Consider the following 15,068-nt stretch of genomic DNA (forward strand, 5'->3'; position numbering starts at 1 on the left):
TGAAATGCCCGGGATTTGAAAGATCCGACAAGCGACGAGTCCGTTATTAAAGGCGATCACAAAAGCTGCACGTATGGCGTGCATCCCGCAATCAGTATCGCCCATCAATTCATAAATGGACCTCTCAGAGTTATATCTTCAAATCAGGCCATCCCACAGATCCATCTGTCGACAGGGGATGGTTTGACACTTGGCCTTTGAACCTTCGGCGTCAAAGTTGGCGAGCGGACCGAATGTCACGGAGCGATGATCGGAGCTTCGGCCAAGAGTCTGTGGACCGTCAGGGCATTTGCTGGCTTGGCTTAAAGGGAGTGATGGTCTCCCTTTGCCCGGCGCTGAGTCAGACAGAGCCCATTCTGATCCGAGATCGGAACCACGAACCGTCAGGTCTTCAAGTGAATAGAATAGGAGACGGTGCAAAAAATTCACTGGTCGCAGTAAGTCGTCAAGATCCCGCAATACCCTCGTTGGTTCAGCTTTTCTTTTCATCTGACGTCTGAATCTCTTTAAGGGGGGAGGTGGAGTGGGGCGGGAGGTGGGGATATACAGCTGAGTTTCCTCATTTATTGTCGTTTTTCTCTTGGTCAAGTTAACTTGTCATTTTTTTTTTGCACGTCTGTTTTCTATATATATGTGTGTGTGTGTGTACTGGCCACCTTGTAGACGGTGTCCAGGAGTTAGTCAAAGTTCTCCAGCCTCCATGAATGCAGTGGTCTTACGCTAGACTTTATACTAAATAATGTAACTGGGATGAGACACGCACTGTACAGCAGTGCGTTTTTGGGTGAATTCCATTGCTGGAGCCGCCAAATAATCGATGCGTTGGGCTTTTGACGGTGGGGTTGAAACAATGGTCCTGAATCCTCGACAGGAATTACTGTTCTGTTTCTGTCCCGACGTCGACGACCTATGCGCAGGCCAGGTTCGGAATTCAATCTGAAGTCCAAAAGTACGTTTATTCGCAACACCGCTTTGGCCCCCTGCGGGAAGAATCGTTGTAAACATGCTCCGCGTGGGAGAACGCTGGCGGGAGGAGGAGGTGGGGGGGGGGATGCGGGGGGCCTGCTAAACCTGGAATTCGAACATGCCTGTCTGTTTTTTGGCCAGCTTTGCCACCTCCTCCCTGATGGCCTTGACCAGGGCGGCGGTGGAGATGTTGGTGTAGGACGCTTCGGACGACTCGTTCTCGGTCAGGCTCTGCTGCGAGGCCGCGCTGGACGGAGTCTGGGCCTGCTCGATCGACCGAGGCGGGTTCGACGGCTGGGTCTGACTGTACTGCCGAGGGGGGGAGCTCTGTGGGTACCGAGCGTGCGAAAAGGCCTCTACGTAACCCGGGAGAGTCACCTGAGAAGTGAAGCAGGCGGTTATTCAAACCGAGGGCGGCACAATTTAATTTCAGAGTATCAGAGTAAAGTCATCTTACTGCAACTATATAGGGCCCTGGTGAGATCGCACCTGGAGTATTGTGTCCAGTTCTGGTCTCCTTACCTAAGGAAGGATATGCTTGCCATAGAGGGAGTGCAACAACGGTTTAACAGACTTATTCCTGGGATGGGGGGATTATCCTTTGAGGAGAGATTGAGTAGACCAGGCCGACAATCTCTAGAGTTTAGAAGAATGAGAATGAGATGAGGAGGTTGACTTATGAGGAAAGGTGGAGTAGGTTAGGCCTCTACTCATTGGAGTTCATAAGAATCTTATCGAAACGTATAAGATTATGAGGGGGCTTGACAAGGTGGATGCCGAGAGGATGTTTCCACTGATAGGGGAGACTAGAACTAGGAGGCATAATTTTAGAATAAGGGGCCGGCCATTTAAAATTGAGATGAGGAGAAATTTCTTCTCTGAGAAGGTTGTACATCTGTGGAATTCGCTGCCTCAGAGAGCTGTACAAGCTGGTTGATTGAATAAATTAAGACAGAAATAGACAGTTTCTTAACCAATAAGGAAACAAGGGATTATGGGGAGCGGGCAGGGAAGTGGACCTGAGTCCATGATCGGATCAGCCATGATCTTATTGAATGGCGGAGCAAGCTCGAGGTGCCGAATGGCCTACTCCTGCTCCTATTTCTTATGTTCTGAGTGGTTAGTCAGCAGTAATCCTGTAACCATCTTGCCTTTGAGGGGGTGCAATGAAGATTGATTACTGGGATAAGAGGGCTGTCCTATGAGGAAAGATTGAGTAGAATGGGCCCATACTTTAAGGAGTCTAGAACAATGAGAGATGATCTCATTGAAAGGTATAAAATTCTTAAAGCGTTTGACAGGGTAGATGCTGAGAGGCTGTTTCCCCTGGCTGGAGAGTCTAGAACACAGGGTCACAGTCTCAGGATAAGGGGTCGGCCATTTAGGACTGAGGAGAAATTCCTTCACTCAGAGTGTGGTGAATGTTTGGAATTCTCTACCCCAGAGAGCTGTGGGGGCTCAGTTGCTGAGTATATTCAAGGCTGAGATCGATAGATTTTTGGAGTCTATAGGAGTCAAGGGATATGGAGATCAAGATTCTGAAGGGGATTGACATTGTAGATACAGGGAGGATGTTTCCCCTAGACGGAGAGTGTAGAACTAGGGGGCACAGTCTCAAGATAAGGGGTCGGCCATTTAAGTTTTATAAAGATGTAGCATAGGTCGGTTTATACATACGTTCTCTGCCCACTGGGCATGTGTTTCTCCGTCTCCCACATACGGGGTCCAGGCATGGTTGCGGTAGGGAGCAGGAGCAGGGATGAAATAGTTTGGGAATCCAGGTCTGTTGGCTGGTATGGCATATACTGCTGGCACTGAGCCACCTGCAAACACAATCGGAATAACACATTTCAGATATGCCCTGCAGCATAAAGGTGAAAATCCACACAGTCTGCCCATGGGCACAGGGTTAGGCACCTTGAAGATTTTGATCCACGACTTGCTCTTGTACTTCTCCTCGGGGCTGTTGGCACCGTTGGCAAAGCGGGTGTAATGTATGCACCTGTGAGTATGCTCACAAGTTTGTAGAGCTGTTGAGTTGGGAGTGGCTTAGCCAGTCACTGGATGTTTCAGGACTTACAGGGGAAGATAAAGAAAAAAAGGGAAGCATATACCGACAGCTAAATACTGTAGAATCTCTGGAGGAATATAGAAAGTTCAGAGGTGAAATTAAAAAGGATATTAGGAATGCTAAGAGAGAGCATGAAAAATTCTTGGCAAGTAAAAGTAAAGAAAACCCAAAGATATTCTACAAATATATTAAGAGCAAGAGGATACTAAAGAAAGGTTAGGGCCTATTAGAGACCATGAGGGTAATCTTTGTGTGGAGGCGGAAGATGTTGGTATGGTTCTTAATGAATACTTTGTGTCTGTTTTCACAAAGGAAAGGGGCAATGCAGATGCTGCTATCGGGGAGGAATGTGAAATTCTGGATGAAATAAACATAGTGAGAGAGGAGGTATTAAGGGATTTAGCAGCTTTGAAAGTAGATACGTACCCAGGTTCGGATGAAATACATCCCAGGTTGTTGAGCGAAGTAAAAGAGGAAATAGCAGAGGCCTTGACCATCATTTTCCAGTCCACTTTGGATTTGGGCATGGTGTTAGAGGACTGAAGGACTGCTAATGTGGTACCCTTATTTAAGAAGGGAGAAAGGGTTAGGCCGAGTAATTACAGTCCTGTCAGTCTAACCTCAGTGGTGGGAAAATTATTGGAAAAAATCCTGAAAGACAGGATAAATCTACATTTAGAAGGGCACGGATTAATTAGGGACAGTCAGCACGGATTTGTTAAGGGAAAATTGTGTTGACTAACCTGATTGAATTTTTTGAGTAGGTAACCAGGAGGATCGATGAGGGTAGTGCGTACGATGTAGTGTATATGGACTTTAGCAAAGCTTTTGATAAGGTCCCACACGGTAGACTGGTCATGAAGGTTAAAGCCCATGGGATCCAGGGCAAAGTGGAAAGTTGGATCCAAAATTGGCTTAGAGGTAGGAAGCAAAGGGTAATGGTTGATGGATGTTTTTGTGAATGGAAGGATGTCTCCAGTGGGGTTCCGCAGGGCTCAGAACTGAGTCCTTTGCTTTTTGTGGTATACATCAATGATCTAAATTTGAATATAGGGGGAACGATTAAGAAGTTTGCAGATGACACTAAAATTGGCTGTGTGGTTGATAATGAAGAGGAAAGTCATGGACTGCAGGAGGATATCAACCTACTGGTCAGGTGGGCAGAACAGTGGCAAATGGAATTTAACTTGGAGAACTGTGAAGTAATGCACTTGGGGAGGGCTAATAAGGAAAGGATATATATATTAAATGGTAGACCACTTAGAAGTGTAGATGAACAAAGGGACCTTGGAGTGTGTGTCCTCAGATCCCTGAAAGTAGCAGGCCAGGTGGCTAAGGCGGTTAAGAAGGCATACGGAATGTTGCCTTTATTGGCCGAGGCACAGAATACAAGAGCAGGGAGGTTATGCTAAAATTGTATAATACTCTGGTTAAGCCACAGCTGGAATACTGCGTGCAGCTCTGGTCCCGTATTATAGGAAGGACGTGATTGCACTAGAGAGGGTGCAGAGGAGATTTACTGGGATGCTGCCTGGAATAGAGAATCTTAGCTATGAGGACAGATTGTATGGCTGGCTTTGTTCTCATTGGAACAGAGGAGGCTGAGAGGAGATCTCATTGAAGTGTATAGCATTTTGAGGGGTCTGGATATAGTGGATAGCAAGGGCCTATTTTCCTTGGTGGAGGGGTCAATTACAAGGGGGCTTAGTTTTAAGTGGTTGGTGGAAGGTTTAGAGGAGATTTGAGGGGAAGCTTCTTCACGCAGAGGGTTGTGGGGGTCTGGAACTCACTGCCTGGAAGTATGGTGGATGCAGAAACCATCACCACATTTAAAAGTTGCTTGAATGGGCACTTGAATTGCTGTAACCTGCAGGGTTATGGACCGAGAGTTGGTAAATGGGAATGTACTGTATAACCTCTTCTTGGCTGGCGCAGATACGATGGTAAGTACTGCAGTGAATCGAATACGGCCAGGGCGATTTTCTGGACTAGTTTCGATCACCTGGATGGGTTGGAGAAGAATTATCCCAGATTTTTTTTCCCCAATTGGCCTGGGTTTTTATCTGGTTTTTTGCCTCTCCCAGGAGATCACATGGCTCCGGTTGGGGTGCAGTGTAGAATGTTGTGGTGCAAGGGGTGTCACAATTATGTGGGGTGGATTGGTTGGGCCGGATGCGCTTTACCTTTCCGCCATTGTTCATCGGTTTATATGTAACCTTCAGGGCTGCTGACCAAGGGTCGTGTGGCTCTTTGTTGGCCGGCGCGGACACGATGGGCCGAGATGGCCTCCTTTTGCGCTGTAGATTTCTATGTTTCTATGTTCACAAAACTAAATAAAACCCCAGCCAGTTGGGTTCGGGGGATCCTCAATGAGGCAGGTGGTTGTCAGCCTGCTGGATGAACTGGTAATGTGTAATGTGATTATTAAACCATTTGCTAATAAACCAACTAGTTCTTAATAGCAATGTGTTGCAATGAATTCTTAAGCAAAGAACCCATGAAGCAAAATCATTACATATATGCGGATGACCTGAGGAGGCTGAGTGAGGTGAGCCTTCTACAGGCTGTAGTAGCAATTGTTTGCAGAGGAATTGGAGTCACATGTTGGCCAGACCGAGTTGGTGCGTCTGGATCCCTTCTCTGAAAGAATTATTAAACAAAGAAAGACTTGTATTTATATAGCGCCTTTCACCACCTCTGGATGCCCAAAATGCTTTACAGCCAATGAAGTAATTTTGGAGTGTAGTCACTGTTGCAATGTGGGAAACACGGCAGCCAATTTGCGCACAGCATGCTCTCACAAACAGCAATGTGATACTGACCGGTAATCTATTTTTAGTGATATTGGTTGAAGGATAAATATTGGCCAGGATACCGGGGATAACTCCCCTGCTCTTCTTCAAAATACTGCCATGGGATCTTTTACTTCCACCTGAGAGGGCAGACAGGTTCTCGGTTTAACCTCCGACAGTGCAGCACTCCCTCAGCGCTGCACTGGGAGTGTCAGTCTGGATTTAGATGCTCAAGTTCCTGGAGTGGCGACGTGAACTCACAACCTGCTGAGAGAGTGCTGCTCATTGAGTCACAGCTAACAGCGGTTCGCTACGACATTCCGGCAGCTTTTCCTGGACATTGTTATCTGGTGCCTACAAATGACAAGATTTACTGAATTCAATTTCCTAACTTGTCATGGTGGGATTGAAACCTATAACCAATGAGCTGTTAGCTCCGCATAATAACTACTGAACTACCAACTGAGTTTCCAGAAGCACTAAATTAAATTACAGGCTACAATACACATCATCAAGCCATTTTGTTTTTGTGTCGTTATCCGCCACCTAAAGGCATGTCAACACGAAGGTGACGCGAACAATCGTTCAGTCTACAGGCCCCACAAGATGCAGACCTTTCAATGTGAAGAGGTTACTTGCTGGAGGCGTCCAAAATGCTAAAACGACCTGATAGAGTAGATACGGAGAAAGCATTTCCTCTGATGGGGTGGGGGGGAATTCAGAACAAGGAGAAATAATCTTAAAATTAGAGCCAAGCTGTTTATAGGAACAGGAGGAGGCCATTCAGACGCTCGAGCCTGTTCCGCCATTCGATGAGATCGTGGCTGATCTGTACCTCAAATCCAATTACCTGCCTTTGCCCAACATCCCTTAAAAATAGAAATCTACCAATCTCAGATTTAAAATTAACAATTGACCCAGCATCAATTACCGTTGGCGGAAGAGAGTTCCCAAACTTCTACCACCCTTTGTGTGTAGAAGTGTTTCCTAATTTCATTGCTGAAAGGCCTGGCTCTAATTTTTAGACTATGCCCCCTAGTCCTAGACTCCCCAACCAGAGGAAATAGTTTCTCTCTATCTACCCTATCAGTTCCCCTTAATATCATGAAAACTTTGATCAAATCACTCCTTAATCTTCTAAAGTCCAAGGAATACAACACTAGTTTGGGTAATCTCTCCTCGTAATTTAACCCCTGGAGTCTGGGTAACGTTCTGGTCAATCTGGGCTGCACTCCATCCAAGGCCAATATATCCTTCCTGAGGTGCAGAGCCCAGAATGAAATCAGGAAGTACTTTTTCCACACAAAGGGTAGTAGAAATCTGGAACTCTCTTCCACCCAAAGGCTATAGATACTGGGGGTCGATTGGAGATTTCAAGATTGAGATCGATAGATTTTTGTTAGTTAAGGGCATCGAGGGATATTGTGCTGAGGCGGGAAGTTGGAATTGAATCTTTCACTCATGCTAATTCCCACGACGATCCCAGCCAAAAGCTTTATGCAGCAGCTAAGACAGATTATTCTGCTTTGACCACATGGCTCTCCCAGATAATTATCCTTGCCCGCTTGCCTCAGTCACATAAGAACATAAGAAATAGGAGCAGGAGTCGGCCATTTAGCCCCTCAAGCCTGCTCCGCCATTCAATAAGATCATGGCTGATCTGATCCTGATCTCAGCTCCTCTTCCCTGCCCGTTCCCCATAACCCTTGACTCCCTTATCTTTCAAAAATCTGTCTATCTCCACCTTAAATATATTCAATGACCAAGCCTCCACAGCTCTCTGGGGCAGAGAATTCCAAAGATTCACGACCCTCTGAGAAAATAAATTCCTTCTCATTTCCGTTTCAAAAATGGGCGACCTCTTATTCTGAGACTACGCCCCCAGTCACGGAACCTACATCCCTCCGGACCCCAGTTGACTCGGAAAATTCATTTATTTTTGTTGAATTCCTGGTCGCAATCTTCATGTCTTACAATAGGTGGCGGTCTACACCACCAGTTTGCGTTTCTCCTCAGCAACCGTATCTTAAAGCAACACCGACACATTTTGAAATCTCCTACCGAATTGGTAAATAATCAGTTTGTAATTCCGGCTTCAGTTACACCGGGATTACATGAGTAATTTCAGACATGACATAGTAATGGCCTAATATTTATCCCTCAACCAACAGCACTACATAGGATTACATAGGATATACGGCACAGAAACAGGCCATTCGGCCCAACCAGACTATGTCGGCACTTATGCTCCACTCGAGCCTCCTCCCGTTTTTCCTCCATCTAAATCTAGCAGCAAAACCCTCTATTCCCTTCTCCCTCATATGCTTGTCTACCCTCCCCTTAAATGCATCTATACTATTCGCTTCAACCACTCGCTGTGGTAGCGAGTTCCACATTCTCACCACTCTCTGGGTAAAGAAGTGTCTTCTGAATTCCCCATTGGATTTCTTATATTGATGGCCTCTAGTTATGCTCTTCCCCAGAGTGAAAGCATTCTCTCTGTATTCACGCTATCAAAACCTTTCATAATTTAAAAAGCTCTATTAGGTCACCCCTCAGCCTTCTCTTTTCAAGAGAAATGAGACCCAACCTGTTCATCGTTTCCTGATATGTATACCCTCGCATTTCTGGTATCATCCTTGTAAATCTTGTCTGCACCCTCTCCAGTGCCTCGATATCCTTTTTATAATATGGCGACCAGAGCTAACGAATGTTTGATACAGGTTTAGCCTACTTCTCAATTCTATCCCTCTAGAAATAAACCCTAGTGCTTGGTTTGCTTTTTTATGGCCTTGCTAACCTGTGTCGCAACTTTTAGCGATTTGAGTATTTGTACTCTGAGATCCCTTTTCACCTCTACCCCACCTAGACACGCACCCTCCAAGTAATAAGTGACCTCCCTATTCTTCCTATTAAAATATAATACCTCACATTTATCTGTGTTGAACTTCATTTTCCAATTGTATGCCCATGTTTATTAAACTATTCACTAAAAACAGATGATCTGGTCATTATATCATCGCTGTTTATGGGAGTTTGCTGTGCGCAAATTGGCTGCCGCGTTTCCTACATTACAACAGTGACTACATGCTCATCGGCTTCTCCATGTGAATATCCCACATGCTGACCCCTTTGCGGCCCTCGGGCCGATGTCATCGCCAGCTTCGTGGGGCGCTGACATTCACCCAGGGCACCGCTGAAAGGGGAGGCCCTGTGTGCCCGGTCCGCCATATTATTTTGTCGATCGACTCGTTGGTCGGCCTATCAGTGCAGAGTGCACAGCGGCCCTCCCTTTAACTAAAGAGGAGGGGGGGGGCGTTGTAACGCGTTGGCGGGCGCTGAACTCAGTGTTGCGCTGATGCCTAGGGAGAAAATAAGAACATGAGAAATAGGAGCAGGGTAGGCCTTATGGCCCCTTGAGCCTGCTCTGCCATTTAATAAGATCATGGCTGATCTGATCATGGACTCAGCTCCATTTCCCTGCCCTCTCCCCAAAACCCTTTATTCTCTTATCGCTCAAAAATCAGTCTATCTCCGCCTTAAATTTATTCAATGACCCAGCCTCCACAGCTCTCTGGGGCAGAGAATTCCACAGATTTACAACCCTCTAAGAGAAGAAATTGCTCCTCATCTCAGTGTTAAATGAGCGGCACCTTATGCTGAGACTATGCCCCCTAGTTTTAGTTTCCCCTATGAGTAGGAATATCCTCTCTGCATCCACCTTGTCGAGCCCCCTCATTATCTTATATGTTTCAATAAGATGACCTCTCATTCTTCTGAACTCCAATGTGTATAGGCCCAATCTACTCAACCTGTCTTCATAAATCAACCTCCTCATCTCCGGAATCAACCGAGTGAACCTTCTCTGAACAGCCTCCAATGCAAATATATCCTTCCATAAATACGGAAACCAAAACTGCACGTCGTACTCTAGGTGTGGCCTCACCATGAGACAGCACTCTGCTTCGCTTGAGGGGCGCAAAGGCAATTGCACGCCAGGGGCAGGACTTCCAGGCTGGTCGGTAAAAGTCCCAGGCCCATAAAGTTACAAACGGGGTGCGGGGTAAGTTCAGCCCCTTTGTATCTGTCTTCACGGGTGAAAACACAAAAAACATTCCGGAAATAGTGGGGAACCATGGGTCTGGAGAGAATAAGAAATTTATAACCAGTATAAGTAAAGTCATAGCACTGGACAAATCCCCTGGACCGGATGACTTGCATCCTAGGATTTTAAAAGCAGTAGCTGCAGAGATAGTGGATACACTGGTATTAATCTTCCATAATTTCCTAGATTCTAGAACATTCCCCAAGGATTGGAAGGTAGCAAACATAATTCCGCTATTTAAGAAATGAGGAAGAGAAAAAAACGAGGAACTATAGGCCAGTTAGCCTGACATCAGTAGTCGGCAAAATGCTAGAATGTATTATTAGGGACGCGCATTTAGAAAATCGTATGATTCGGCAGAGCCAACATGGTTTTATGAAAGGGAAATCATGTTTGACAAATCTGGTTTGAAGATGTAACTGGTAGGATGGATAAGGGGGAACCAGTGGATGTGGTGTATTTGGATTTTCAAAAAGCTTTTTTTTAAGGTGCCACACAAGAGATAATTACACAAAATTAGGACTCAAGGGATTGGGGGTAATATATTAGCATGGACTGAGGACTGGTTAACGGACAGAAAACAGAGAGTAGGAATAAATGGGACTTTTTACAGGTTGGCAGGCTGTGACTAGCGGGGTACCACAAGGATCAGTGGTTGGTCCTCTGCTATTTACAATCTATATTAATGACTTAGATGAAGGGACTGAGTGTAACATAGCCAAGTTTGCTGGTGATACAAAGTTAGATGGGAAAGTAAGCTGCGAGGAGGATGCAAAGAGGCTGCAGAGAGATATAGACAGGTTGACTGAGTGGGGAAGAACAGGGCAAATGGAATACAATGTGGGGAAGTGTGAAGTTATCCACATTGGTAGGAAAAATAATAAAGAAGACTATTTGTTGAATGGTGAAAGACTGGTTCTATGGGCTAGACTTTCTACTTTCTGGCTAAGGCCGGAAAAAATGGGCCTTGTTCCAGCGATGCGGGACCTATCGCCCGTGCTGATCGCCGGCTCAAGGCCCATTTTTTTTTACGATTTTCCACTCGGCCTTAGCCCAGCGATGTCAAATGGCCGATGTCATTTCTCGGCGATCTCCTGATCGCTCAAAGAAAACGGAAGTGAATGAAAAAAAAAGCTTCCCTAGCAACGCATTACTGCACATGTGCAGGTTGATTTTTTTTTCAGGTTGATGCTTCTTCCCGCATTTTGAGAGGTCAAGGGTCTTCACACATGCTCAGAAGCTCTGGGTGGGTCTGGGAGAGAGAGAGAGAGGAGAAAGGAAGCAGATCAGAAAGTCTTTTCCAAATTACAGATAAATTTAAAGAATGGAGGGAGATGCAGGAAAGAGAAGGGCCAAACCCTTCAGCGAAGAGGCAAATGAGGCCCTCGTAAATGCAGTAAGCTTCAGGTGGAAGGATCTGACACAGGGTGGGCAGGGGAAACCTCCACTCCGTGCATATCGCAGGAATTGGTCCGAAATAGCCGACGTAGTCACATCAGCCTCCAATGAAACGCGCACACTGGACCAGTGCCGCAAATGGTGGAACAGCCTACTGGCAGCTGCGAGAGTAAATTGAAATTTATATTTATGTATTATTTAATGATCTAAATAGTAACTAGAATCTGCAATGTTATTGGGTTACATTTAAACATAACTAAATTTTACACAACCCAGCATAAAGTTAAATGTTGTAGTGCGAAATATGCAACGTAATGCTAATTTGTAATAGAGCATTTAAATCTGTCAGTCTTAAATGTCTTCAATGTCTTAAATTGCCTGATCCATTTGCTTATGCCATGCAATGTTATCCTATCATTTACAGAAGAAGATTTCAATGAATAATCGGGAGCAACGGAGGACGGATGGGGGTGCTGCCATGATGCACACACTAAACCAGTACGAGGAGCTCGCGGTGTCCTTGGTGGGGCCAGACAGCCGTTCGGTCACATCCCATGGTGTGGCCGAACCCACCCTTGAGACATGTGAGTAATGAGAAATGTGCATTGTGCAATGTGTGAATCATTGGTAAATATTGAAAATATCGTAGTTACGCATGTAATGTTATGCAATTATACTATAATCAGATATATAATTGTGATGCACTATAGATCTTCGAATGAGGTCATGTTAGGTCATGTTAAACCTTGTGATCACTTATGCATATGGGGTAATGGAAAGCATTGCAATGTTTTCATTTGGAGAAAAATTGTAATGTAATGATTTGAATTGTTAAACGTTGTTTGTCAAATTAAAGGTCAAGTGGCCGTCGAGTCGGTGGAACCCACTACCACCATCATTGAAACTTCGCTGAGATCGTAGGAGACTGAGGAGGAAGGGGAGCCACTGCGGACTCCTGCTGGTGTGGTATATCAGCAGGAAGAGGAGGAGATTGATGAGACGGAAGAAGAAGAGATTTTTGTGGGGGGAGGGGAACAACCTGCGGCCATCTCAGTTGAGATGGAAGAAGCATGGGACCAAGCGGTGTGCAGGTGGCGACGCCAAGGCGTGTCACATTGCAAACGCTGACCCCACGGAGGTCCGGTCAGCGTGGCGAGCAATCGCCTGCCTTGGAGGGCCAGACAGAGAGCTTGATTTCCCTGTGCAGGGAGACGGTCGCGATTGGTTGCGACCTTATCCAGGGGTTCACGGGATTCTCTGCGAACTGGAGCCAGTTCTCTGCGAACTGGAGCCAGTTTCCAGCATCCTGGAGCGAGTTCTGCCAGAACTTCTTGAACTGGTCTTCTGAGCAGTCACAGACTGCTCGGGAGAAGTTGGAGGCGATTCGGCAGAAGACAGCCACAACCAATGCCCTACGGCATGCTGGCTGGACACGGCGCTGCACCCCAAGATGTCGTGTCTGCTCGCAGCGAGACCCCTAGCACACAAGCAAGTACGGAGGACACAGTTCCTCCGGACTCGGAAGTGGAGCCTCAGGCTTCCGCTTCCTTTCCGTCACCTCCACCACGGCAGGAAATCTTGACATCCCACTCTGCACGTCGTCTTGGTGTCGGTCTGCGTAGACCAAACGGGCGGGTGGGGTGCGAACACGGGATGGGATAGAATCTGGAGGGAAACGTGGCCGCAGGTAGGGAGGGGGGAGTGCTTCTCTATAGTTCACCTGTTTTAAAATGTTCACTTGTTATTACCAATTTATTATACTCTTGTTATTGTTATTGTTACTAAATTGGCCAATTGTATTCAATAGTTAAATGTTCGTTTGTTCACTTGTTATCATTACTTAACTGTTCCCTTTCGATTCTTTCTGAAATGGTCACTTGTTAGCATGACTGAAATGGTCACTTGTTGTCATGACTGAAATGGTCACTTGTTGTCATCACTTAAATGGCCACTTGTTCTGTAAAATGTTCATTTCTTCTTCTTGTAACGTTTTGGGGATTTTGAGGAAGGGTGGGTTGGTGCGGGGGGTTGGAGGGAGGGTGTTGTTCATTAGTTCTTTGTTAATAAAAAAAAAATTTCTACAACTTTTGAACCTTCTCTCTTACTTACATAAGTTTTACAACGTACAGTTCTTCATGCAGATTTGTTTGTTTATTCTGTTTCCCCACGGAATATCATTAAATAACTTCACTATGTAAAAGCTATTTAATAAATAATTCCAATATATGCATAAATAAGGTGATAATACCTATTTATATTCACTGTCCCAAATTTCTGAGTACAATTTGCATCAATTTTACTCTCTAAATAACTCAAAACAATTCTCCACCCTTCCTCAGAGGCTAAAAATGGCATCCGTAGTGCCCATTTCCCTCGCTAAGGCCCTGAAAAAGCAACTATTTTTGAGCACTCTTTTTGGCCTTGCATCGACCCAGCAAAGTGCATGCTAAGTGCTGAAACTTGGGATGGGCCTTGTGTGGCCGATCATTTGGACGATCATCTCAGCAATCAAAGTGTAAACTTGGGGGCCTATTTTTCCGGCGATATTTTGGGCCTAGTTTCCACTTTTAGCTCAAAATGGGAGATAGAGGTCTGCTTTGGGCCATAGATGGGCCTTAGATGGGCGATGTGAAGTGGAAAGTCTAGCCCTATGATTCTATGAAATGTTTGCATTCAGAGGGAGCTGGGTATCCTTGTACGTGAATCACAGAAAGTCAACATGTAGGTACAGCAAGCAATTAGGAAAGGAAGTACTGTGCAGTTTTGGGGGCCAAAAGTGCCCCTTCCCTTAAGGCCTGACACCGCTGGAAATCGGCAGCCACGCGGAGTGGAATGGCCGCCATTTTGAAAATTGCCCTCCTGCGATATTCCGGCGGTGACCCGCTCCCTCCACTTCCGCCCAGCTGTTGCCGATCCGTCCTAAGTGCATCATCAGAGTGCGCACCGTCGATGTTCCCCCCCGAACGCGAAATTCAACAGAGAAAATCTTGCTGCCGCTGCTCAGTCTCACCAACAGCTTTCTCTGTCAGTGCACTGTGTTTGCAGTGTTTGTAAAATGGCGGTGCGGCCGCGATTAAAGGGGAGGGCGCACTGCCATGGTCACCATCTTATTTCTTTTTTGTCGGCCAACTGCCATGTTGGGCTGACAATTATGCCCCTGGGTTCGGCCGGGCTGCCAACAGGCAGCCTGACACCCCCTCTTGGGTACCAGGCCGCTGGCCCGGCCGAAACCCTCCCTGGTGGCCCAGTGGGCCGAACTTAAATAATCGCAGAGCTCACACCGGTCTCCCCTTTAAGTGAAGGGAAGAGACGTGATGACGCGGCACCGTGATGACGTCAACAGTGCTACGCTGATGAGTGACAGCAGCGGACACCCCGCCCGCCCCCACATGCGCCGCCCTCGTGTGCGAACTTCCGCTCCACATCCGCCCCCATTATGACCGACTTCCGGTCCGCTGAAAAAAAAAGCCAACTAGCGGAGTTTCACGCAAGAGGCCACCACATCCACCGCGTCGGTGAAAACAGCTCAAACACGGTAAGTGTGCCCTGTTTCTGGCGGGGACAATCTCGGCCACTGGTCTCCTTACCTAAGAAAAGACATACTTGCCTTAGAGGGAGTGCAACAAAAGTTCACTAGGTTCACCAGACTGATTCCTGCGATGGGGAGATTGCCCTATGAGGAGAGATAGAACAGACGAGGCCTATATTCCATAAGAATGAGCGGTGATCTCCATGA

The 15,068-nt window shown here is 46.3% G+C and overlaps 1 protein-coding gene across 1 annotated transcript in view; it reads right to left on the reverse strand.

The window, feature by feature from the left end:
- Positions 1-1,065: 1,065 nt before the first annotated feature.
- kiaa1549la (KIAA1549-like a) overlaps positions 1,066-15,068 on the reverse strand; it is a 542,422-nt gene continuing 528,419 nt past the window's right edge. The window contains exons 20-21 of the mRNA XM_070898600.1: positions 2,644-2,789; positions 1,066-1,344 (exon numbers count right to left, since the gene is read on the reverse strand). Of these exons, the coding sequence (XP_070754701.1) occupies positions 1,066-1,344; positions 2,644-2,789 (425 nt within the window). The remainder of the gene's footprint in view (positions 1,345-2,643; positions 2,790-15,068) is intronic.

The sequence above is a fragment of the Pristiophorus japonicus genome, chromosome 14 (assembly GCF_044704955.1).
Source record: "Pristiophorus japonicus isolate sPriJap1 chromosome 14, sPriJap1.hap1, whole genome shotgun sequence".
NCBI classification, from domain to species: Eukaryota; Metazoa; Chordata; class Chondrichthyes; family Pristiophoridae; genus Pristiophorus; species Pristiophorus japonicus.